We start from the raw sequence: 21,552 nt of genomic DNA on the forward strand, positions 1-21,552 counted from the left end.
GTGTTGGTATGTTCCTATTGGTCGTAAAAATTTAGAGTTTCACTTGGCTTCAAGTATTTCAAGTTCAAATATTTTGGAATTTGATTGTTTACACTCACAGACAAAGTTGTGAGATACAATCCCGGACCTGATCTGAAGTATTTCTACAAACGAGTTATATTTAACGAGCCCTTACTGAGAAAGACAAAAATGGCAAGAGAAAAACAGTTCCAGTCAATGGAATAGCTCAGGAATAATCGTACTCCGTATACTATGTAAACGATAAATAGCCTGGAAGCTACCAAACAGTCAGAAAGAAAGAACAAAGATAAATTGTGTCCTACCTTTAAGCCTGAAATAAGCCCAGGCATCCACAGTTGCTCCATCCATCCGCTGAAGAGTTGAATTACAGCAGACGGGATAGGGAAAAGGGCGTCCTCGTGAATACACCCACACACTCACATGGGTGTACACGAGGACATTAAAAGAAAAGAGATCTGCAACTCGATCGACATCTCTAATCTCCAGCAATCCAAACGGGATGTTGTTTATCTAAATCAAAATTAAGAAATGAGTTACAAAAAATATTTGCAGAAACGTGATAGGAAAAGTTGAAAAGGAAACAGATTTTTAATCGACAGGAGAATTTATGGTTTTCATGTAATAGGCCTACACTGCATGTGTGCAAGTTGTGCATCATTCAAATATCTAGCAGCCTAGCAGGTCACAGGAATAAAAGAAACGAAACCTTTTTTCCTTACCCAAACGATGACACTGAGATTATTGCTGGTGACAGGTGAGACAGACAGACTGACGTTAGACCAGCACTCTTATGGGAGAATTATGATGGCTGGCTAATAAGTCATCAAATCTGCACAAAGAAAAACAAGTTATATACATAGTGCGAACAAACTGCCAGGCATCAACAGGAAATACACAGCACATGATAAATGCTAGTCAGGAACTAACATTTCACAAATTTTTAACAGGTTTCTATTCTATTTTAGTATTTAAACTTCCATAATCATTCTATTCGTATTGCTAATTTTATTTACCTACAAAACATGGGCGATTCTATGGAGCACTATGAAGACACGCGACCAGAGTTAAGACAAAGTGACGAACACGATGCAAGCAGACGACACTAATATTTTAATTAGCCGTGTTTATAAGATATCGATAGAAATGATTAAAAATCGTCCCCGAAACTTTGAATAGTTCTCCATTATTTCTACATTCAAGTTACCAAATCCTGTGAATAAAGTGTTGGAAAAAAGAACAGAGCGAATAAATTTGTCTGTTTTTCCAGATTCGTGTCGGCATGGAGTTACGTGTCGGTTGGTGTAAAAACACGTCGAGAAGCTGAGCTGATGAACAGGTTTTCTCACAAATTTAATGCGGTTGGATTTTACAGAACTGGAAGAAAAAGACGACGCAAACGAAAGCTCATTTGTCTATTTTACAAGTTATATCACTAGCTAAACTAACCAGCGATGTCTGTGACAGATTATTAAAACTCGGCAAACAAACTGGAAACGGGAATGACGAACGAATTTATCTTTTAGTCAATTTCTTGACCGACACATCTCGAGAAATACGATCTCGCAGCTCTGCTGATTTTTGACATATGGCGTTTAACCGCGTTTAACCAGCTCATCTCTGATGGACGGCTGTTGTATACACACAGGCGATTCGAGTTCGCTGTAGATAGCTGCATAAAATATAACTGTATTATCGAATCATCTTTACAAAGTGACGGTTCTGCATCAAGATGGACAGGGGCAAGAAACTCGTTGGACTGTGCGGGCCAACAAGAATTTCCTACCGTTAAATTTAGAACATGCTGCGCTATAGAAAAGCTGGTTTAAAGATTCAAATCGAACCTATATATATACGGTTCGGTTCCCGTTGGAAGTTATATAAGACCGGGAGAGAGCCCACAGCTCACCGAACAGATCAAACGTGAATCTAACGACATCGAGAACGGGCCAGGTTATTTTCAATCTTCAAAGTAAAAGTATATAGCCCTTGAAAAAAATGAACGATTTGATCGTTCTAAAAGTAGTTGCGACTGTTTTACTGTTGGTCGTTTCCATCACCGATGGCCAGCAATCCACCGTAAGGCTGAATGAATGAATTTATTAATTGAATTACATTTCTAATCAAATAACAACATTTGTGTGTGCAGGTAACAAAGACCAAGACGGTGAAGGAATTATTTATCAAGACGGAAATCAAAAAGACGATCAAATCGACGTTCTGTGCCTCTATTATCACGACGTCGTCATCGGCCGTGACGGCCTGCCGCAGGCGTCGGCAGTATACTATCGACACGCCCGTCTTTATCGCCGTCAACGACGACGACGACCAGCACATCTCCCAGTTCTTTTTACGACCGACCCACAGCATTTTACCGTAAGACGAGCTAATTTGACTATTACTTTCCGTTTAATCCAATCAACTATTATTCGATCTTTCCTTTCGATAGGCTCGAACCGACGGTGGTCCCGGGTGCAGCGTTAGAACAAAGACGAGAACGGTGACTAGCGAACGTCGACTGAAAGTCTGAAACGACCACCAATTCGTTTTTCCTGTCCGGCTGCACTCCCAGTCCTTTTCCTTTCCTTATTTGCAAGTGAAATTCCCAGTTGGCCAGTCAGTGAAATATTCTATAGTGCAACTCTATTTATATAGTGCTTTTTTCAACACTAAATATTGACAGGGTTCTATAACCTTTTAAAATGATCTTGTGATAAAATGTGTAGATATTTTTTTTACCAAATAATTTAAACGCAATTGATCCGTTGAATAAGTGGCTTGAACATTTATAGTCTCTGTGACGACCAAATATAATTTATCTTCGATCCAATCATTTTGATTGAGAGAGGAAAACACAAACATGATTAAAACGAAAATGAAATGCCGCCAAAAGTTTCAGCATTAACCTGAAATGAAATAGCGAACCAAAACTGGTTGTGTTCTTATGTTAATCAAACGAGCTATTTCACAATGAATAAGAATCTAATCGCGATAGTCTATACACACGAATGCCAAAAAAGGTACTAACAGTTACTCCGGAGTAGGGACACCAGCTCTTTTGCCAAAAAACAACCAGCTATGTCGCTTCACTGTTAGTCAAATTCATTTCGAAATGAATCTTATTTACAATCTCTTGAAATTCAGAACCTTGAATAACAGCCACCGGTGGGCTATACGTGACGGTCACCACGTACTATAAGGATAAATTCATACTATCCTTGATTTCACCCCAATAATTTGAAAAAAGACTTTAACCGGTCTTCATTATACTGAATAGCTAATGGGTCTTATATGCCAAATTTAAAACTGCGCACAACGACACACGCGCGGATGTAGACTGGAAAAGAGTGAATGACAGATTTGGGGTTATTTAAACCGCTTTCTTTTGTTGCTCCCCCCCCCCCCCCCCGGCCAATAAGTGTTGCTTGCACCACTGTATTTTTTAGCCTTGGTTAAATTATAATGTATAACAGGAGAGGTGCTTCTGATGACTTCATTCTGTGTGGCGTTCATTGGGTACGTGGCATCCACAAAAATGTGGGGCGATTAAAGCTCTCCGAAGTGCACAGTGCGACAACAAAAAAATGAATAATAATATCATATGTATAGACGGTAGACCAATGGAAGAAGAACATCATTAAATATATATAACCAGTCTGCTTATGATTGCGAAATCATTTCGAGAATATCAGAAACATTGCCGGTTGGATGATAATATGATTTTAAAAGAAAAGCAGGTTTTCTAGGTTATATTATAGATTCATTGCGCGATATGTCTATACGCATTCATAGCACCTATAAAACCCAGGTGAAACATTACCTACTCTTACCAGATTGTTTCCAGCCTTTGCGACGTCAAGAATAACTTGTGACAAACATTTTTAAAAAACCAAAAATGAAATACGGAATTACTATTGTTTGTTGTCTCTTGTTTCTGATGGCCATCTCCGCAAATGGACAAAGACATACGGTATGATGGAAATCCTGTGTTTCTATTTTGCCAGTGCTCTATGTCGATTTAATTACATTTCGTGAATAATATTAAAGTCTAATTACTTATGTTGTCTTGTTGGTGGAATTATAGAAATTCAGTATTCGGACCGAACTGTCAACTTTTACACGGACAATACTGACGACCACGGTCTGCGTTATTTTGGCCGTCGATCCCTTGCCCGTCTGTCGTAGGCGTCGCCAGTTATGGATGGAACAAGAGCCTGAATTTTTTTGGATACCGGAAGAGCAATTCTTCATCCAGCCAACCCACATTTTCCAGTATATAAGATCTAATCATTCCTATACTGAATTGTATAGAAATTCGTTTCCGTATCATTTTAACACCGTTCATATTTTAAGGGTGGAGCCGACGGAACTTCCGTCGCCATGGTTCAGGGACGACAACGATCAGCAAGATTTCCCGTTTGATGCCAATGTCCCCTTCAATATGGCCCATCACGACATTCAGCCTTCGTTGCTGACTTCTATGAGCGAACACCAAAGGAAAATTCCGTTCAAATCGTCCAACAACCGAATCAAAAATCCTTTCAACCCAAACGGCAAATTTGGACACAAGAAAAGTCGAGTCACAGTCACCTTTACCAAACCGACGACCGAGATTGAAATGACGACCAAAACCCACAGTCTAGGCGTTTCCGGTTGCACGATATCACCGTTTCCTTACGACGTTTGCGTCTGAGGAAATAATTTCTACATCTCTCTCCTTAATTGGCCAGCAAGTCCCGTAAATTGCATGTCCGGAAATCCTCCATATAAAACTATAGTAACTACATTTATATTTTGCGAATTTCACCGTTAAAGTTTTAATTATTTTTTCTAAATTTATTATTATCGTTATGTAATTGCTGTTATTTGAAATAATATTTTTTTTTAAATGAGGAATAAAATTTGATCTTATTCACTCCTCCCTCCCGAAAATCGTGCATGGTAACACTGCTGACCAAATAACAGCCAAATAACGCTAAAAAAAAATAAAAAGTCAAATGAAATTTGCTAATCAAAAAGTTTGGAGCAGAACCAGTAACATATTCTCGACAAACATGGCAATTTGCCCTGATTATTTCATGTCCAGCGTGGAGTGATGGATGCGACTTTGCGTGATTGTATCGCCCAGCAAGTAGATGCGCAATGTGAATACTTGATCAGGCTGCCTATATCCATATTCTATAACACGTGTATACTTGCACGTATATGCTGCATACCGGTCCCATGATTAAAACCTGCTTGCGAACTCACTTCTAGTGGCCTACACCTCTCCAAATAAGACTTGCAAGTTGTTGCAACTGCGATATATAGCCAGAAGGAGCTTTGATACATGAAGTAGTACACATCATCCATATACAGTACCTGCACCGTGAGATGTTATAAAACTCGGTAGGGAAGAGCAGAATTTTGGCAGATCGACTAGAACCTTTGCGGTTGGAAGATTGCAAGTTGAACTTATTTTATTCACAAATGCTGGATTACAGAATCACGATGCTGGTTTTCATTTGGCTGGCTATGGCGCTCTGTGCAAACGGACAACTTTACACGGTAAAATTCCATTCTGTGTGCAAATCTTTCGGTTCGGTTGACCGTTTTGCTATTTTATAATTGCTGTTTATTTGGTGGTGAAATTGCAGAAGTACAGCGTGAAAACTGAACTGTCAACTTTTACACGGACAATATTGACGAGCACGATTTGCGCGAGTTTAGCCGTTAATCCCATGCCCATCTGTCGTAGGCGTATGCATGCATGGATCGAAGAGCCAATGCGTTGGTCGACGGATGGACATCATCAATTCATCCAGCCAACCAACGTTTTCCAGTAAAGCTATTTCATATTTGTTACCGCTAAATTTGAAATTCATTTCTTCATTTTTTACCGTTAATTATATAATTGTTTATCTAGGGTGGAGCCGACTGCTGTGGTTCCATGGTTCAGGGACGCCCAGAATTCCGGATTTGATGAGAATTATTTGTACTACTGGAATTTAGCCAACGCCGTTCAACCTTCGCTGATGATGTCTGTAGGCGATTTGTACAGGGGAATTCCATTTGAATCGGCGCTGATGGCCAACGGAGCCGAGGACAATTTGGCGCAAAACAAACAAATGAAAACTAGAATTGTTTTAACTTACACCAAACCCACTACGGAGCTGGAGACGACCACAAAAACGCAAACGATTAAAATATCCGGCTGCACGCCAGTTCCGTTTCCTTATGATGTCTGCCTCCCCTAATTATATAAGCCAATTATGAAATCTTCTCCAGCTAATTTCCTTTTTATTAACTTGCTATATAACAAATGATGCCATAATTAATGTATATCTCGAAACAATTCATGATGGTGAATTTTCAAAATATCAAAGTGATAAATTTAATTCATTTAATTTCTTTGTATAATATTTAATTAGAATTAGATCAAATTCTAAAAAAATTGGATTGGAATCTAGATGAATAATTTAGAGGAATAATCAAATAAGTCCGGGATAACCAGAACGTTTTCTCGCGTTTTCTCTATATATACTTTCCTATTGGCGTTTTTGTTAGAGCGTTCACCTCTGTATCCCAGCATGTGTGTTATATCAATTCATTTGATCAGTATTAAAAATTTAAAAGATGCCCCACGTCGAGATGACCCGAGCAATGGCATGCAGCTGCTTTATGTAATTTCACTGAGAACCAGTTTGGCTGTCCAAATTGGAAATTAGGAACAACAAATCTACCAGTAAAAAAAAATAAAAATTTATACAAAGCGAATGCATTAACGAAATGGTCACGTTTGTGTAAGTATCAAAACCGGTCAAAAACCTCTCGAGACACAAACAAAAATTTATTTGTCCATCAGAGTCAGAATTGCTGTCCTCCCTGCACTATTGGTTAGAGCAGCACTCGTCCAACAAGTTCATTTTTTATTTGATTCAGTTGATGTTTCCTCTATAGCCATTGTAATAAATATTTAACAGGCGACTGCCTTTGCACGTAACAAGTTTAGTTTTTTTAAGACCAGATGGGCCGATCCATTTAAATGGTGACTGTATAACTGTTTTACTATATTGCATTAGAGTGTATCTATATAACCTTACAAAGAAAGACGTGCAAGGCGATGGTTTCAAAGATATAAAATATAACCAGTCCAGCAGCTCATATGAATTCTTGTACAGCCACTGGTATACAGTATACTCCTTATGGATGTGTTGCAATCATACCCAGGCTGATGAGCAGCGACATTTCTTCACATTTCAACTCGATTGTTATTCGTCGCATATATTTTACCGTCGGAACCGATAGCACTTATTCGAAATCAGTGGAATAGAATCAAAATACACAGAAATTATAATTTGTTGTGAACTTGTGAACGTGATTCCAACAGATCGTTCACCTTTGCTTGATTGAAAAAGTAACTGACGACACATTCGTGTCAAGAGTTCTCCTTGTTCACGCAGGTTGCCAGTAAAAACTAATCAATTCGTTCCATCGGATGGCACTGCGCACAAAGGCGCACAGAGAGTGACTCAGAAAAAAAGAATCGTGACCCGAATGACAACGCAACAGAAATGTTGACTTATAAACTTGTTCTGAACGGTCGGCATGAAAATGAGGGGCAGCACTAAACGAATAGAAAACTGAATGAAATAGAAAACAAGTCCGGGAGTCTGGGGCTATCGGTGGTTTCTCTTTTTCTCTGCGGGTCTCTGATGCCCACCTGGATAGGCAAGGAGACTCTAAAAGGCTAAAATGTAATTAATGGAACTGATTATTATTGATGTTGAAATCGCCAGGCCATCTTGGCCACCTTGTAGAGAGCGTTGACAGTTACTTTTCAGAATTTCGACACTTGGAAAAAATCTCAAAAACATTTTTAAAAGAAAGAGAAGTGATCCGATTTGACTTGTAGTCACAACGCCGACTGACAATCAACTATTACTTCCAATTGTTTATTCGATTTCCTATTTTTTAAAAATTATTGATTAGAATTATTTTTAATTTAATTATTTTAATTAATTATTTTAATTATTTTATTTTAATTATTTTATTTTAATTTATTTAACAATATCCGTCGGCCATTTTCTGTTAAATCACAAACTCAAAAGTAGGGGTGAGGGTGTGAAATCGATCCATGATGGCCGCCACAGGGACGAAGGGAAGGGTAAGAAAAGATTCCATGATGGCCGCCAAGACGAACAGGAGGAAGGGTGCGAAAACGATCCATGATGGCCGCCAATAGGCGCCAAATGAACAGTTTAGTCTTTGTCGACGTTTGGTGTGAATCGGACGCATTGGTGAAATGTTTATGTTCTCTCGTGTTTATAATTCAAGACCCACGTGACGTGAAATTTACTGCTGTGTTTGTATAATTTTGCTTTTATGCAAGTTTTTGGATTCGGTGACTCAACTTTAATTTCATCAAATTCGTTGTGGAGCAGAAAGTCAACCGGAATGAGACCCAGAGCCTCACCAAAAATGGCAAGTGATGTTTAATTCAATCGGATCCATTAGTAAAATTCTAAGTGATTCATGGCCAGACAACATTATTTTTAATTAGATATGTTTAGGTTAAGTTCATTAAGCAGTATTTTCATAACTGTTGGTCTGCATGGGTCTGCAATCATTAACTGTCTTTTTGGCGATTTTGAATGATGATTGGGTACCTCAATGATAATTTTAAAGTTTATTAGCATACCTTTTTTTATTCGAATTGTTTTTCACGAGCGTGTGGTATGACGAACGAAATGCTCACGAATTAACACGTCGGTCAGGTTGCTGCAGCTGCAGTAAAGAGAAATGGAAAACTTAAAGTGTTGATGGCAGATGGCAGTGCTGTGCTCATTTTCTCCTTTTTGATGTTCTACTTAACGAAATACCCTTTATGAGTTTTATTTCAAAGTTGCACTTAGTTTTCCCAAGTTCCCCAAGAAAACATTAACGTCCATTTTATGAAAGAAGCGTTCGGTTTATTTTTGTTCAATCTCAAAAGGTATCGGTATTGGGAAGCAGAAAGATAATTCAGGTGTGTACATTGCGACTGATAGCTGACACAGCCATATCTAATTATCTATAGACATGTTTCAGATCTCTGTGATGTTGTTTAACCTCGGGCAGTGGCGTGAGCGAGAGCGGCCATGTGAGCGCGACGGGCAGCGGCGACCTCGGCAGTTTCCTGAACGGGTTGGGGCATACCGAACGGCATGTTGGCATAACGGGCCGGGAGTAAAGTCATGGGAAATCCGTTGGCGGTTGCGGCGGCGTTGTAGGCGCGGTAATGCTCGATGGTGGCGGCCATCACTTCGGGAGTGTCTTGAACGGATCGTTTACCACGAGCGGCAGCGGCAGCTAGAGCGGCCATATGGGCAGCACGGGCAGCGGCGACTTCGGGAGTGTCCTGGACGGGCTGTGGGGGTCCCCAAACGGCAACGGGTTCCAAATGGCGAAGGCTAGAAACGACTCCATTAGCGGCGGCAGCGGCGGCGTGAGCGCGGACATGTTCGAGTTTGGCAGCGGCCACATCGGGGGCATCTGCGACGGATCGTTTACCGCGGGCGGCGGCAGCGGCGTGAGCGGCAAAATGAGCGGCGCGAGCAGCAGCAACTTCGTTGGTGTAAAGAGTTGGGAGGGTGGAAACGACACCGTTGGCAGCGGATGCAGCGGCGTATGCGCGGTAATGTTCGACTTTAGCGGCCCAGACTTCGGGACTGTCGGGAATCGATCGTCGTCCACGAGCGGCAGCAGCGTGAGCGGCCAAGTGAGAAGCCCTTGCGGCGGCTACTTCCGCCGTCTCCTGTGCTGGTGGACTGAGAGCGGAATAAGGGAAGTAGAGGTAAGGATTGTAGTTCCATCCAGTTGGGTTCTGCTGAGCGGATGCAAAGCAAACCACACCCAAAAGCACTGCGAGAATCTGATACGGAAAATTCAAATGATGAAAAGTTGATTGAAATTATCTGAAAGAGAAGAGGTTAAAAACTTACGTAGATCTTCATGTCGATTCGCTTAAGAGATTGTGAGCTGGTGGAATTCGAAGTGGAATTAACGAAAATCTAAGAGACACCGGGGCCTTTATATACCACAGCTGATTTTGAATTGCTGATGGTTGCCGCCAGCAAGGTCTTTACTGTTGAAAAAGAAAAAAAGATTGACTTCTTCCGCATCTCTACCATGTGATTATCTATTTAAACAGCTGGAAACCTGTTTCTCCATTTTCCATTTTACCAATCTACTATCGATCCAATCCGGCTGCTACCGCTTATGTGTTGGGGTGTGGTTATTCAAAAATCTATCTCGTACATCATGAACTTGAATTGACACATTTCTAGAAACAACTTGAGTCGTCAAGATGTAAAACCAAGTAAGCAATCGTCCACGCAGCCCCGGTGGCCTCGTCAACCCCAAAAGTAGAGCTAACAATAAAAACGTGAAAGTAAAAGTAGCCTACACATCCCAACTCCAGTTGTCCTATTTATAATTGTATCAATGTGTTATTGGCATTATGCGTGATAACAATTTAACGCTCTTTGGTATACGTACGAAGCGGAATTTTGGCACTTGACAACCGTTTGAAAAATGTGTTCCTTGAATCGCACCGGGTAACAGTTGAACTTGGCACAATTCAAATATTTCTTCGAATCGTACAGTAGTAGTAGCATCAATCAAGAACGGTAGTCTTGCCATTCACCCATTTGAAAATTGCTTTACTCTTTTTATGGATAGTATTGAACCAGAGTATTATTCATCATGACCATAAAATTGTAGAGCCATAAAAGAAAATGATTGAATCTCTTATTTTGACAAAGAACGATTGAATGTCGCAGCAAATCATGAACCCATATTAGAAAAATCGAGAAAAATTATTAATTAATTCAAAATTTTATTGTCATGAATCCAAATTTGAACTATTATTAATTAATTCAAAATTTGAAACCTTTTTTTATGTTGTCCAGAAAATATGGTCGTGTGGCCTAACGGATAAGGCGTCGGACTTCTAACTTGTCAGCAATCCGAAAATTGCGGGTTCGAATCCCGCCACGATTAAATCGAATTTTAGTGTAGTCTCTTAAAATTTGCTGCGATCAATTCTTTAGAATTTATGAAGTAAGTTTCATGAGAAGAATTCCTTTGCATAAAAATAATTTGGTAATAGACGGTGTACTAGTAATTAGCAATTATTCTTAATGCATTTTATTAGACGGCTGGTATGAGTGAAAGTTTCACTATTACGCGAAAGGTTTACAATGTTCAATTTACAGCAATTTCTTTGAATGTTTTTAGAAAACAGAAAAAAAATGAGTGGGGATTTGAAGATGACTGTGTGGAGCTGTTTGGCAACAAGATTCAACCGGAGCGAATGGCGGCTTCGTTGAAAGCGCGGAAGAAGGCCAATTTGGCTGCGTAAACTTCGGGTGTGTCCTGGATGACGGCCGGTTGGCTCCACACGGGGACGGGAGTTGGGATCGGCTGAACGGCGACAACTTTGGCAACTCGGGCGGCGGCATGGGCGTGGGCGGCCAGGTGAGCGCGACGGGCAGCGGCTACTTCGGGAGTCTCTTGAACCTGTTGGGGCATACCGAAGGGCATGTTGGCATAACGGGCCGGCAGGTAGGCCATGATTCCGTTAGCGGCAGCTGCGGCGTTGTAGGCGCGGTAATGCTCGATGGTAGCGGCCATCACTTCGGGAGTGTCAGCGATGGAGCGTTTACCGCGGGCGGCAGCCAAAGCAGCCATGTGGGCAGCACGAGCAGCAGCGACTTCGGGAGTGTCCTGGACGGGCTGTGGGGGACCCCAGACGGGAACTTGGGGCTCCAAATGGCGCAGGCTGGAAAGGACTCCGTTGGCAGCGGCGGCAGCGGCGTGAGCGCGGATGTGTTCGAGTTTAAGAGCCGCAACGTCGGGAGCATCGGCGATGGATCGTTTGCCACGAGCGGCAGCGGCAGCTAGAGCGGCCATATGGGCAGCACGGGCAGCGGCGACTTCGGGAGTGTCCTGGACGGGCTGTGGGGGTCCCCAGACGGGAACGGGTTCCAAATGGCGAAGGCTGGAAACGACTCCATTAGCGGCGGCAGCGACAGCGTGAGCGCGGATGTGTTCGAGTTTGGCAGCGGCCACATCGGGGGCATCTGCGATGGATCTTTTACCACGGGCAGCAGCGGCGTGAGCGGCCAAATGAGCGGCACGAGCTGCAGCTACTTCGGGAGTGTCCTGGACGGGTTGCGGGACTCCCCATCCGACGACTTGCAGAGGTGGAAGGGTCGAAACGACTCCGTTGGCGGCAGCAGCGGCCGAATGGGCGCGGTAATGTTCGACTTTAGCGGCCCAGACTTCGGGAGTGTCCAAAACGGCACCGGGTTGTCCCCAAACAGGAACGGGCTGAGCGGCGATGACTCGTGATCCTCTGGCGGAAGCGTGAGCAGCAGCGTGAGTGGCACGGGCGGCGACAACTTCGGCCGTTTCCTGTACGGGCGCCGGTTGGGCGGTGTAGGGGTAGTAGAGGAAGGGATTGTAATTGAAACCAGCCGGGAACTGGGCAGAGACGGCACATGCCATCAAAACGACAACGACTGCCACCTGTGAATGTAGAATTGAGCAGTTCAAAATGGATTAAATTTTGTCCCAATCGTTACATCATTTGATAAAATAGAATTCGATTTCACTTACTGAGGTTTTCATGTCGACTCGCTTATTAGTTGTAGAAGCGCAGAAGGAGACGAGAGTGGATTGAAGACTGGAGCAAATCGTCCGTCCTTTTATACTTAGTTGCCTCCATGGCTGGGAATCTCTTTAGCCTTCCCAGTAGGAAGCAACTAGTGCAATCATCCAAGGACACGATTTTTTAGGGCAAGCATCCGAATTTTCTCGATTCCCCCATTGTGTTAGGTTAGATAAGTTTGACGGCCACACCTTCTATTGCCACTAGCACGATGATTAAACTTGATCCATTTTTTGATTTTCTAAACTTCTTCCTGTGTTGCTGGACACAGGATCTCGAGGCTGAACTCTCTCTCCTAGTGATGGGATGTCCGTGAAAAAGTTGACGGACCGCTTTGACTAGGACGAGAGACACTGATGGCAACCTTTCACTTATTCAAATCTGGCCTCGCATCATGTAGGGATCGAATGTGTCGCCAATTCTCAACTATTATTTGATTGTTTTTAACATTTAAAACTGTTTGAATTTGAATTGCAAATTCAAATGTATCACTGCCCAGTGTTTTGAGATCAAGCCGAATGAATCAAAATGATGAATTTTATTCTTCTTCAAGGACTCGTAAATAATTGATGGGATAGGCTAGACGATGGCGCATGATGGCCAGCCCAAAAAGCGAACCGCCCAGATGACTTTTATGATGTGCAAGGTCGCTTTTGACTTGTGCTGCCGGCCAAGAATATAAGGCCATTTTTTGGTCTATAATTTTCGGCTATAACACGCGCTCAGTCTATTCGATCTCCTATCATTAAATTCAGGATTTTTCTATTGTTTTGTTAATCACAGAGTTCGTCTATGATTGCGGGAAAATAATAATTGTCATCGTCCGACCACGCCCAGATTGATGTAATCTCAAGGTTGTCGTTTTATTTTTGAATTCACTGGAAATGTGACTATCAGATCGTTTGCGTTAGTGATCAGACGATTAAAACAAATCACGACTAGATTTTATGATAAGACTGAAGACAATTAATCTTGAGTGAAATGTTGATCAAGGTAGGGAGACACATTTATTCCAATGATTTCCAGTGAATAAGATAACAGATCCCCATCGTATTTCCGTAAATTGTTTGACACAGAAATTCGATAAAATATCTTGTTGTCCAATTGGCTATAACTTATTTGAGGTTGACAGTATAATCAATTAATCGGGCGGAACCTTTTTTCCAGTCGATTAAGTGGGACCATCTATTTTTTCGCTAGTTTTTCTCAGAAATCACAGCAGCAGTGACCAGACGGAAAGAGATGCCTCACCATATACAAGTTGGTGAAAGTAGGTGGTTAAATAATAATATGCAAATTTGTTCAGCATCAAACTGGTTTTTTTCTCTAGGATAGTCCACACACTCGGTTCTATTACACAAGAACAAAAAGGGCGACCTTGCATTCATTTGCCCAAATGCCTTTGAATTGTCATTATTATATGACGTCATTTCAAAAGTGAATGCGTGCATGGAATTGCTGGAATCGCGCTGGAGGCAAGGTCGTGTAGCAATCAACGATCCAATCAGACCCTATACGATCATGAGATAATAAATAAGAACTTGCAATCATCAAAACGGGTATAATATGTGGATATAATTTTTAATTAGAATCTAAATAAAATGTCCTGTTTCACTTATTCCTTGACCAAGTGAACAAGGTTAAATGTAACTAATAGGCAGAAAGACGCAAGCTTGTTCTTAGAAAAGTTCACCGGTTTATTTTTCACGAGGCCTTACTAATCGAAATGATTATTCTATTACGTAAGTTGACATATTTAAAATTGGGTTAGTTTTGCGAATAAGAATCGATAAGATTTGTTAGTTATTTGATTTTGATTTTAGAATTTGAATTCAACCGGAACGGGATAAGGCCTCGTTGAAAATGCGGAAGAAGGCCCATTTGGCTGCTTGAACTTCGGGAGTGTCTTGGACAGGTTGAGGTAAAGCCCAGCTGACTGCCGGAAGACGAGAAGGCAAGGTGGAAACGAATCCGTTCGTGATGGAAGCAATCGAGTTGCCCAGCTGGAGGCTGCTGGCTAGAGTCGCAGCAGGAAGCGGTTGGACGGCAATTACGTTCGGAACTCGGGCGGCGGCAACAGCGTGAGCGGCCATGTGAGCACGACGGGCTGCGGCTACTTCGGGAGTCTCTTGAACGGGTTGAGGCATAGCCCAAGGCATAGCGCCATACCGAGCGGGCAGATAGGCCATCGGGATTCCATTAGCGGCGGCTGCGGCATTGTAGGCGCGGTAATGTTCGATGGTGGCGGCTCTTACTGCCGGAGTATCTTGAATTGATCTTTTACCGCGTGCGGCAGCATGGATGGCCAAATGAGCGGCACGAGCTGCAGCTACTTCCGGTGTATCTTGGACGGGTTGCGGGACTCCCCAGCCGACAACTTGCAGAGGTGGAAGAGTCGAAACGACTCCGTTGGCGGCAGCAGCGGCCGAATGGGCGCGGTAATGTTCGACTTTAGCGGCCCAGACTTCGGGAGTGTCCAGAACGGCACCGGGTTGTCCCCAAACAGGTACGGGCTGAGCGGTGATGACTCGTGATCCTCTGGCGGAAGCGTGAGCAGCAGCGTGAGTGGCACGGGCGGCGACAACTTCGGCCGTTTCCTGTACGGGCGCCGGTTGGGCGGTGTAGGGGTAGTAGAGGAAGGGATTGTAATTGAAACCAGCCGGGAACTGGGCAGAGACGGCACATGCCATCAAAACGACAACGACAGCCACCTGTCAAATATTGGTGACGTCACAGTTAATTTTAAAAGAATTAATTTTTAAATTAAAGTAAATTCACTTACTGAGGTCTTCATGTCGATTCGCCGAGTGAATGTTGTGACAAGGCAAGAGAGGAGAGTGAATTGTATTTTCATCCACTTTACCGGAGCTTTTATACAAATCCACTGTACACGCATCCTTGTGATTGACGTCTAGTCCTTGAGGAAACGTCGTGTACTCCACAAAAATCGCCAAAATCTTCCGCCTTAGCAGCAGAAAAAACCAGAGGAGATAAGATGATTGAGATATGTCCCAGTTTCCTTCACTTTTACTTTTTCATGCACGCAATTGCCTGAATAGGGGTTAGCTTTGATCTATCTACCACAGTGACTGCAAATCGTGCACATTGTGCGTGAAAGTACCGTAAACGAATTTGAAACAAGCCTAGTTTACTATATAGTCCTACAGACCTTTACTTCCTGTAAGTAAAGTTAATGATAGGGTTGATTGGTCACGATGTTGAACATGTCTCAATTAAGAATTCGATTTAATGAACACAATTAATTCACAATCAGTAAAACATTTTCTAATATGTTTTTTTTCAAGTTTTGTATGACTGAACTTTAACGTGAGTACTTATTGGGACAAATATTTGAATGTTGCGAATTTGATAGAGTAGATGGAGTTTTAAAATATTTTGAAAAGAGATGTGGTATGTGTAATGTTCACGTTTAGAATCCACTTTTGCTGGTGGGTGATATGTTATAATGAACGATATTCAAATTCCCGCCTTTGTTTGCCAACAGTATGTGCGCGCTACCTCGTGTACGAAATTGACACTACTTAGTCTAAACAGCTGATCCCAACACAGCAGTACTACATTTGTCGTGCAACCTGCAACGTGTTGAGATGTTGATTGAGGTGTTTTCTTTACGAATTATTATTTTCCGACACCCTGGTTTAATTAATGTTCTTTTAACTTTAGTCAATCACAGTTAAAAATAGCATTGCATGGGATAAATGGTTATTATTCTCTGGCCATCCACTGACCACTGGTGCTGAATTGTTCGAGCCATTAGTGCTTGAAACATTTTTGGTTTGCCAAGCTTTGACCACGTTATTCGACTATTTCAAGTGATTCCCATGTGTGGAGTAATAACCAAGAAGCTGAAGGTCCCACATTGGGATTTCAACTGTTGCAAAAATGCAATAAAAGAAACAGGTAGCATTTCATCTCTGCCAAAGTTTCTAGATAGATTAAGCTGTTAACTTCTTACTGAAAATAATGGTTCATTTTCTATTAGCTCTACAAAAGTTATTCCTGGTGCTGTGGATACTTCCCTCTAGCTGATTCCCTTACACTGATTGATCTGAAAGTAGAAACATCATCCAAACCAAGTAACTGAAATATTAAAAGTTGAATGTTTCCTTCTGATTTTACAAAATGTTTCTATTTGTAGCTAAATTTCAACTTGACAGCTCTAGAATAAGAAATCTCGATTGTAAGTCAAATCAATGCTGTCAAGCTTCAAGTGCAGCTCGTGGGGTGTATTAACTCATGGACTAGGAGTAGCACATTTATCGAAACCCATCAGCTACAAGTATCTGTTGACTGATGCGGGAAAGGGTAAAAACTGAATCCTAATCTTTTCCCAACTCAAAACCCAGCTCAATTCCTTGGAATTGGGCCTTGTTATGCAGTTGTCCATGCTGATTGATTGCAGCTTGGGGTTAGTGTAGATGTCTCAGTGTCAGCCCTGCTTTGGGCCCCATCCCCCATGACACTTTGTGTTCTCATGGTTTAAGGAACTTGGATGAACCAAATACGTAATGTCTAGCAATGAATTCTTTTATCACCTGCCGAGTCAGATCTTGATTACAGTTAATCTGTTAAAAAAGTTCGATTGGACAAGAATTAAGTCTAGTAGCTTAAAATCTGCATGACGATGTCGCAATTTCAAAAATTCCTTTTTCAAGTAACGTAGCATGAGCGCAATTAAGTTAGTAGTTGTGTGAGTTAGAGTGCGTTATTAGTCGTTAGTTGTGCTAAGTTAGTACATGCAGGTTTTTTTTTACAGACTGACATGGGAAGCAGTGGGAGACGTTAAATATAGTGGATGGATTCGAAGAAGGAAGTAGAAATTGAACCTCTTTTGTATCTACACTATTTGCCATAACCATTATACCATGGTTGGGTCGCACATGCGGTTTGAATAAGGTTCGGAAGGTTATCGTACCCCAGTCTTCTTTCTCGTAAGATTGAAACAGCTACGAGCACAAGCGACTAAACCACCACCGTTGAAAGGACGACGAGAGATTCATTTAAAGGGGCGACCACTTCTATTCGTTAAATTTAATGCTTGAAAATCGTTGGCTGCTGTAAACTCTGGTTTTAGTTCCTTTTTGTTTCTTGATTTGAGATATCAAACTGTTGTCACTGCGATGTTGTTTGAAAATTGTTGGTATCTTACTAAATTTCCATTCTCCATTTAGGTTAATCCCTCACAGCTGTTTGTGGACTGGTTTCTTACAGCACTATTTGTTGCGTCACTGAGATCGCGAGTAAGCCGCCTACGTCTATAATCTAAAACGCAGTGTGTTTATTGGAATTGTGTGGTCCTGGCACGGTGATCCTTGAACCAATGCTAGCCTTCGTCCAGGACAAAAGAGTGACTTAACTACGCCCTGTAACTACCCAACACGAGGTCGCTGGGCACTCGCAGTCAAGAGGAACTATGCAACCTTCCACGGCAGTTGCAGACCCCCCAAGATCAATTCTGGTGGTTCCTCGAGCCCGATTGAAAGTAAGTCCCTGACTATTATCAGATCATCAAGGATTGCATGGTCTTTGGTTGAAACCCGGTTTGCAGAGAGACGTTATCAACGACTTGTGAAGTTTACTACCAACATCGTCAACATTACCCATTTGTTTAATAGTGGGTAAGTGTAAACTTTAATTGTTATACAGCAATCGAGGAGTGGTAGCGCGTAAAGTGACACCTAATAGAAGATATTCGTATAGCAGGACAAATATCATCCGTCGTCTGCTTAAAACTCTTCACTGTGTTGATGATGGAGAAAGAGTCGTACACTCGTAAGTTACTTTAGATTGTCTTAAGTTAAATATTGGTATATTTTCAACATGTTCCAACTGATGCAGTGTTTATTAATTATTTTTCAATTACCATTGTAGAGTTCAACCTGCAGACGAACCGGCCACCGGCGGCCAGTTTGCATGTCCTTCGCGCTTTAAGGTTGCGGGGAACATTACGTAAAACTGTCAATGCGGTGGTGTAGTTGGGTGAGAACTGAACGTGTTGCAACATTATCAAGCAGGTACAATAGCCGCAAGGCTCAGCCATTTGGTATTCATTTTGATTTTGGTTATTGTAGACCAATCCCCAGCACCATCAACCTAAAGAAGGAAAGGTCCATTTCCTTCACTTTCGAAGGTCACGAGAAACATAACGTAAAACGTGTCATGCGACTGCGGAGAGGCTGGGTGAGGACGACACGTGTTGCACCATTATCAAGCAGGTAGAATAGCCGCAAGGCTTAGGAGGTGAGGGTGAGAAAAAAATCGTATAAAAGGAGAGAGAAAAGGCTAAAAGATACCAGTAGAGTGAGCATCTCCGACACGGCAACAACTGCAGCGCATTACTCGTTGCATTCTTCATCGTATTATCAGTTCGCAATCATAGGTTAATATTTTGTTACTTGTTATTTAGTATCAATTTCTATTGTTTTTTAGTCAGTAATTTTTGAATATAAATGTTCAAATTATTTAATGTCTAGTAAACTATGGCGTTGTGCTGCTGTTGGGTGTTGAATCGCTGACGGTTGGGTCGACCACTGGTGTACCGATGTCTCCTGGTCCTGTGTATGGTGGATATCAAAGCTCAACATTGCAGTTAATACTCATCATCAACCAATGCTGCTCCAGCTTACACCACCAAGGCTTCAGAGTATTACAAGTTGCATTAAAGGAGAGAAAAGGCTTTTCCGGCACGACAACAACTTCCGCGCACAATTTGTCACCAACTGCCTTCTTCATCGTATAAAGCGGTAAATTTCAGTTTTCTACATGGAATTGTGTATAAACTCTCCTTATTTTAAATAACGTCTGTTTTTTTGCATAATTATGTTCCAATAATTTATTGTAGAGTAAACTGTGGCCTCGTGCTGCTGTTGGTTGCTGTCTTGAAATACTACACCATGCACCGAGGCTTCAAAGTATTACACTACAATTTATGCCGCCGCGAGCTGTATAACCAAAGAGCCTGAGTACTACATCGTGATTCCATTCGTTTTAAACCATAATCATTTTGTTTTAATATGATATTGTTTCTTGTAGACCCACCCCCCATCAACTTCCAATTTGCATGTCCTTCACGCTTGAAGGTCGCGGAGATCTTTACGTAAATCTGTCAATGTGGTGGTGTAAGGTTGGGTGAGAACAGAAAGTGTTTGCTTTATTATCGAGCAGGTATAATAGCCGTTAGGCTTAGGAGAGGGGTCAGGGTGAGAAAAAGTCGTATAAATGGCAAGAGAAAAGTCGAAGGTATCAGTCGAGTGAGTATCTCCATCACGGCAACAACTGCGGCCCACTATTTGTCACCAACTGCCTTCTTCATTATACAACCAGTTCGCAATCATGGGTAAAAATTCATCTTTATTTCGAGTCGTGAATCAATTTTGTCTTGTTTCAGTTTATGTTAGTAATGAGTTTATATTCGATAATGTTCAAATCGTTTATATAGTTGAGTTAACTCTGGCGCCGTGCTGCTGTTTGGTGTTGTATCGTTGAAGGTTGGGTCGACCACGGGTTTACTGATGTTTTCTGGTTATGGTGGAGACCAAGCAACAGCAGTGAAAGAATACTACACCACGCCGCCGCCTTACTACGCAATGAAGTCAACATACGCAACATCTACTTACAACACCGAGGCCCCCCAAGTGCTACACCACCAATGCTCAAGAGTTACGCTTCAAATTACGCTGCCCCGAGTTACATCACCAAAGCGCCTGAGTACTACATCACCGAGGCACTACAACTGAGGCGGTGAAGTACTACGTAGCCCAGGCTTACAACACGGCAGCTGCTCCTTTATACTACGTTGAACTGAAATACTACACCAAGGCTGCAGTTAACTACGCCAGAACCTACGCTACACCTAGCTACTATGACGAAGCCCCCAACTACTACACCGAAGAGGCCGCATGTTACACATCAACGTACAGTGCCCTAGTTTACTACACCGAGGAACCCAAGTATTAATCTGCTCCAAGCTACTACCAAACTGAGGCTCCTGTTTGCTACACCAAGGCCACCGAGTACTACACTACAACCAAACGGTAAATATTGTTTCTACATGGAGTTTTGTATCACTATTATTTTTTTCTCTTTGTTAATATGGCATTTCATATTGAAATTGATGTTAAAATTTTTTACCGTCTAGTTAACTATGGCGTCGTGCTGCTGTTAGTTGTATTATCCTTGATGGCTGGGTTGACTACTGGTGTACCGATGTCTCCTGGGTATGGCGGATACCAAACCGCAACGCCGGCATCTTACTACACGACAACATACGCAGCAACCGGATACTACACCCCCAAGGCCCAAGAATATTACACCGTAACTTATGTCGCGAACTTCTACACCGAAGCTTCAAAGTTTAACTCAGCCCCGAGTTAAATCACCAAGGCAGCGGAGTACTACACCACCAAGGCAGCGGAGTACTACACCACCAAGGCAGCTGCTAACTCGTACTACGTTGAACCGGAATGCTAAACCGATGCTTCAGTTTTCTATACTATAACCTGCGCTTCTCCCAGGTACTACACCACCAAGGCAACTGAGTATTACACCACTTATTACGCTGTTACCACCTACTACACCGAAGCTCCGAAGTTTTACTCTGTGCTGAGTTACCACACCATTAAGGAAGCCGAACATTACACCACAAACGGTTCCGCAACTTGCTACGTGGAGATTCCTAAATGCTAGATCTGGAATTTCTATTTGATTTTATTTGGATATGTTGGTTGTCTTCATAGTCATTGGTCATTGGGAATTAATTGTTTATCTTGATTGAGAAAATAAAAGTTCTAATGCCGGTAATTCTTTTGTAAAGGTAAGAC

General features: G+C 42.1%; 5 protein-coding genes, 3 long non-coding RNA genes and 1 other non-coding gene across 15 annotated transcripts; 7 read left to right on the forward strand and 2 right to left on the reverse strand.

The window, feature by feature from the left end:
- Nucleotides 1–1,923: 1,923 nt before the first annotated feature.
- LOC124327744 lies at nucleotides 1,924–2,522 on the forward strand. The gene is made up of 3 exons (XM_046786740.1): nucleotides 1,924–2,097; nucleotides 2,168–2,394; nucleotides 2,468–2,522. Exons 1-3 carry the CDS (start codon nucleotides 2,017–2,019, stop codon nucleotides 2,520–2,522), a joined length of 363 nt encoding a protein of 120 aa, XP_046642696.1. The 5' UTR covers nucleotides 1,924–2,016.
- A 1,341-nt stretch (nucleotides 2,523–3,863) lies between these two features.
- LOC124326545 lies at nucleotides 3,864–4,926 on the forward strand. The gene is made up of 3 exons (XM_046785445.1): nucleotides 3,864–3,988; nucleotides 4,103–4,290; nucleotides 4,372–4,926. The coding sequence occupies exons 1-3, from the start codon at nucleotides 3,914–3,916 to the stop codon at nucleotides 4,709–4,711; spliced, it is 603 nt and encodes a 200-aa protein (XP_046641401.1). The 5' UTR covers nucleotides 3,864–3,913; the 3' UTR covers nucleotides 4,712–4,926.
- A 481-nt stretch (nucleotides 4,927–5,407) lies between these two features.
- LOC124326548 lies at nucleotides 5,408–6,357 on the forward strand. Its single transcript, XM_046785449.1, has 3 exons — nucleotides 5,408–5,565; nucleotides 5,655–5,839; nucleotides 5,924–6,357. Exons 1-3 carry the CDS (start codon nucleotides 5,488–5,490, stop codon nucleotides 6,252–6,254), a joined length of 594 nt encoding a protein of 197 aa, XP_046641405.1. The 5' UTR covers nucleotides 5,408–5,487; the 3' UTR covers nucleotides 6,255–6,357.
- Nucleotides 6,358–8,947: 2,590 nt separating this feature from the next.
- On the reverse strand, nucleotides 8,948–10,092 carry LOC124326433 (cuticle protein 18.7-like). The gene is made up of 2 exons (XM_046785264.1): nucleotides 9,981–10,092; nucleotides 8,948–9,910 (listed from the first exon to the last, which is right to left on the reverse strand). Exons 1-2 carry the CDS (start codon nucleotides 9,990–9,992, stop codon nucleotides 9,104–9,106), a joined length of 819 nt encoding a protein of 272 aa, XP_046641220.1. The 5' UTR covers nucleotides 9,993–10,092; the 3' UTR covers nucleotides 8,948–9,103.
- An 864-nt stretch (nucleotides 10,093–10,956) lies between these two features.
- Nucleotides 10,957–11,040, forward strand: Trnar-ucu. Its single transcript is given in 2 exon segments — nucleotides 10,957–10,993; nucleotides 11,005–11,040. It is a non-coding gene; the product is annotated as a tRNA-Arg (tRNA).
- A 124-nt stretch (nucleotides 11,041–11,164) lies between these two features.
- Nucleotides 11,165–15,603, reverse strand: LOC124326202 (secreted effector protein EspF(U)-like). Of its 2 annotated transcripts, XM_046784905.1 has the most exons (3): nucleotides 15,495–15,603; nucleotides 14,997–15,423; nucleotides 11,165–12,140 (listed from the first exon to the last, which is right to left on the reverse strand). In XM_046784905.1, exons 1-3 carry the CDS (start codon nucleotides 15,564–15,566, stop codon nucleotides 11,341–11,343), a joined length of 1,299 nt encoding a protein of 432 aa, XP_046640861.1. In that variant the 5' UTR covers nucleotides 15,567–15,603; the 3' UTR covers nucleotides 11,165–11,340. The 2 variants fall into 2 exon arrangements, with proteins under 2 accessions (XP_046640861.1, XP_046640862.1); XM_046784906.1 differs by lacking the exons at nucleotides 14,997–15,423; nucleotides 15,495–15,603 and adding an exon at nucleotides 12,661–12,769 and having other exon boundaries at nucleotides 11,165–12,570.
- On the forward strand, nucleotides 13,183–14,505 carry LOC124326823. Its single transcript, XR_006915871.1, has 3 exons — nucleotides 13,183–13,982; nucleotides 14,043–14,271; nucleotides 14,344–14,505. It is a non-coding gene; the product is annotated as an uncharacterized LOC124326823 (long non-coding RNA).
- A 91-nt stretch (nucleotides 15,604–15,694) lies between the features above and the next one.
- Nucleotides 15,695–17,571, forward strand: LOC124326755. 2 transcript variants are annotated; one of them, XR_006915786.1, is made up of 5 exons: nucleotides 15,695–16,332; nucleotides 16,397–16,633; nucleotides 16,716–16,809; nucleotides 16,872–17,038; nucleotides 17,490–17,571. It is a non-coding gene; the product is annotated as an uncharacterized LOC124326755 (long non-coding RNA). The 2 variants fall into 2 exon arrangements; XR_006915785.1 differs by having other exon boundaries at nucleotides 15,695–16,633.
- A 629-nt stretch (nucleotides 17,572–18,200) lies between these two features.
- LOC124326671 lies at nucleotides 18,201–21,532 on the forward strand. Of its 5 annotated transcripts, none has more exons than XR_006915594.1 (10): nucleotides 18,201–18,215; nucleotides 18,282–18,351; nucleotides 18,422–18,505; nucleotides 18,619–18,747; nucleotides 18,805–18,948; nucleotides 19,207–19,476; nucleotides 19,577–19,695; nucleotides 19,766–20,069; nucleotides 20,177–20,766; nucleotides 20,871–20,991. It is a non-coding gene; the product is annotated as an uncharacterized LOC124326671 (long non-coding RNA). The 5 variants fall into 5 exon arrangements; XR_006915593.1 differs by having other exon boundaries at nucleotides 18,434–18,505; XR_006915596.1 differs by lacking the exon at nucleotides 18,201–18,215 and adding an exon at nucleotides 21,247–21,532 and having other exon boundaries at nucleotides 18,337–18,351; nucleotides 18,434–18,505; nucleotides 20,871–21,147.
- The last annotated feature ends 20 nt before the right edge of the window (nucleotides 21,533–21,552 follow it).

This window comes from Daphnia pulicaria, chromosome 2 (assembly GCF_021234035.1).
Source record: "Daphnia pulicaria isolate SC F1-1A chromosome 2, SC_F0-13Bv2, whole genome shotgun sequence".
Classification (NCBI taxonomy): domain Eukaryota; kingdom Metazoa; phylum Arthropoda; class Branchiopoda; order Diplostraca; family Daphniidae; genus Daphnia; species Daphnia pulicaria.

What these genes read in the sequence shown, in the direction of transcription:
- LOC124327744 (XM_046786740.1), top strand. Translation starts at nt 2,017, where the DNA reads ATGAACGATTTGATCGTTCTAAAAGTAGTTGCGACTGTTTTACTGTTG. An exon ending in CCGATGGCCAGCAATCCACC is followed by an intron (nt 2,098 to 2,167) that starts GTAAGGCTGAAT and finishes TTGTGTGTGCAG; the next exon opens with GTAACAAAGACCAAGACGGT. An exon ending in CCGACCCACAGCATTTTACC is followed by an intron (nt 2,395 to 2,467) that starts GTAAGACGAGCT and finishes TCCTTTCGATAG; the next exon opens with GCTCGAACCGACGGTGGTCC.
- LOC124326548 (XM_046785449.1), top strand. Translation starts at nt 5,488, where the DNA reads ATGCTGGATTACAGAATCACGATGCTGGTTTTCATTTGGCTGGCTATG. An exon ending in CAAACGGACAACTTTACACG is followed by an intron (nt 5,566 to 5,654) that starts GTAAAATTCCAT and finishes GTGAAATTGCAG; the next exon opens with AAGTACAGCGTGAAAACTGA. An exon ending in CAGCCAACCAACGTTTTCCA is followed by an intron (nt 5,840 to 5,923) that starts GTAAAGCTATTT and finishes TTGTTTATCTAG; the next exon opens with GGTGGAGCCGACTGCTGTGG.
- LOC124326545 (XM_046785445.1), top strand. Translation starts at nt 3,914, where the DNA reads ATGAAATACGGAATTACTATTGTTTGTTGTCTCTTGTTTCTGATGGCC. An exon ending in CAAATGGACAAAGACATACG is followed by an intron (nt 3,989 to 4,102) that starts GTATGATGGAAA and finishes GTGGAATTATAG; the next exon opens with AAATTCAGTATTCGGACCGA. An exon ending in CAGCCAACCCACATTTTCCA is followed by an intron (nt 4,291 to 4,371) that starts GTATATAAGATC and finishes TCATATTTTAAG; the next exon opens with GGTGGAGCCGACGGAACTTC.
- LOC124326202 (XM_046784905.1), bottom strand. Translation starts at nt 15,566, where the DNA reads ATGAAAATACAATTCACTCTCCTCTCTTGCCTTGTCACAACATTCACT. An exon ending in GAATCGACATGAAGACCTCA is followed by an intron (nt 15,424 to 15,494) that starts GTAAGTGAATTT and finishes AATATTTGACAG; the next exon opens with GTGGCTGTCGTTGTCGTTTT. An exon ending in CATCCATGCTGCCGCACGCG is followed by an intron (nt 12,141 to 14,996) that starts GTAAAAGATCAA and finishes CTGCTGCCCGTG; the next exon opens with GTAAAAGATCCATCGCAGAT.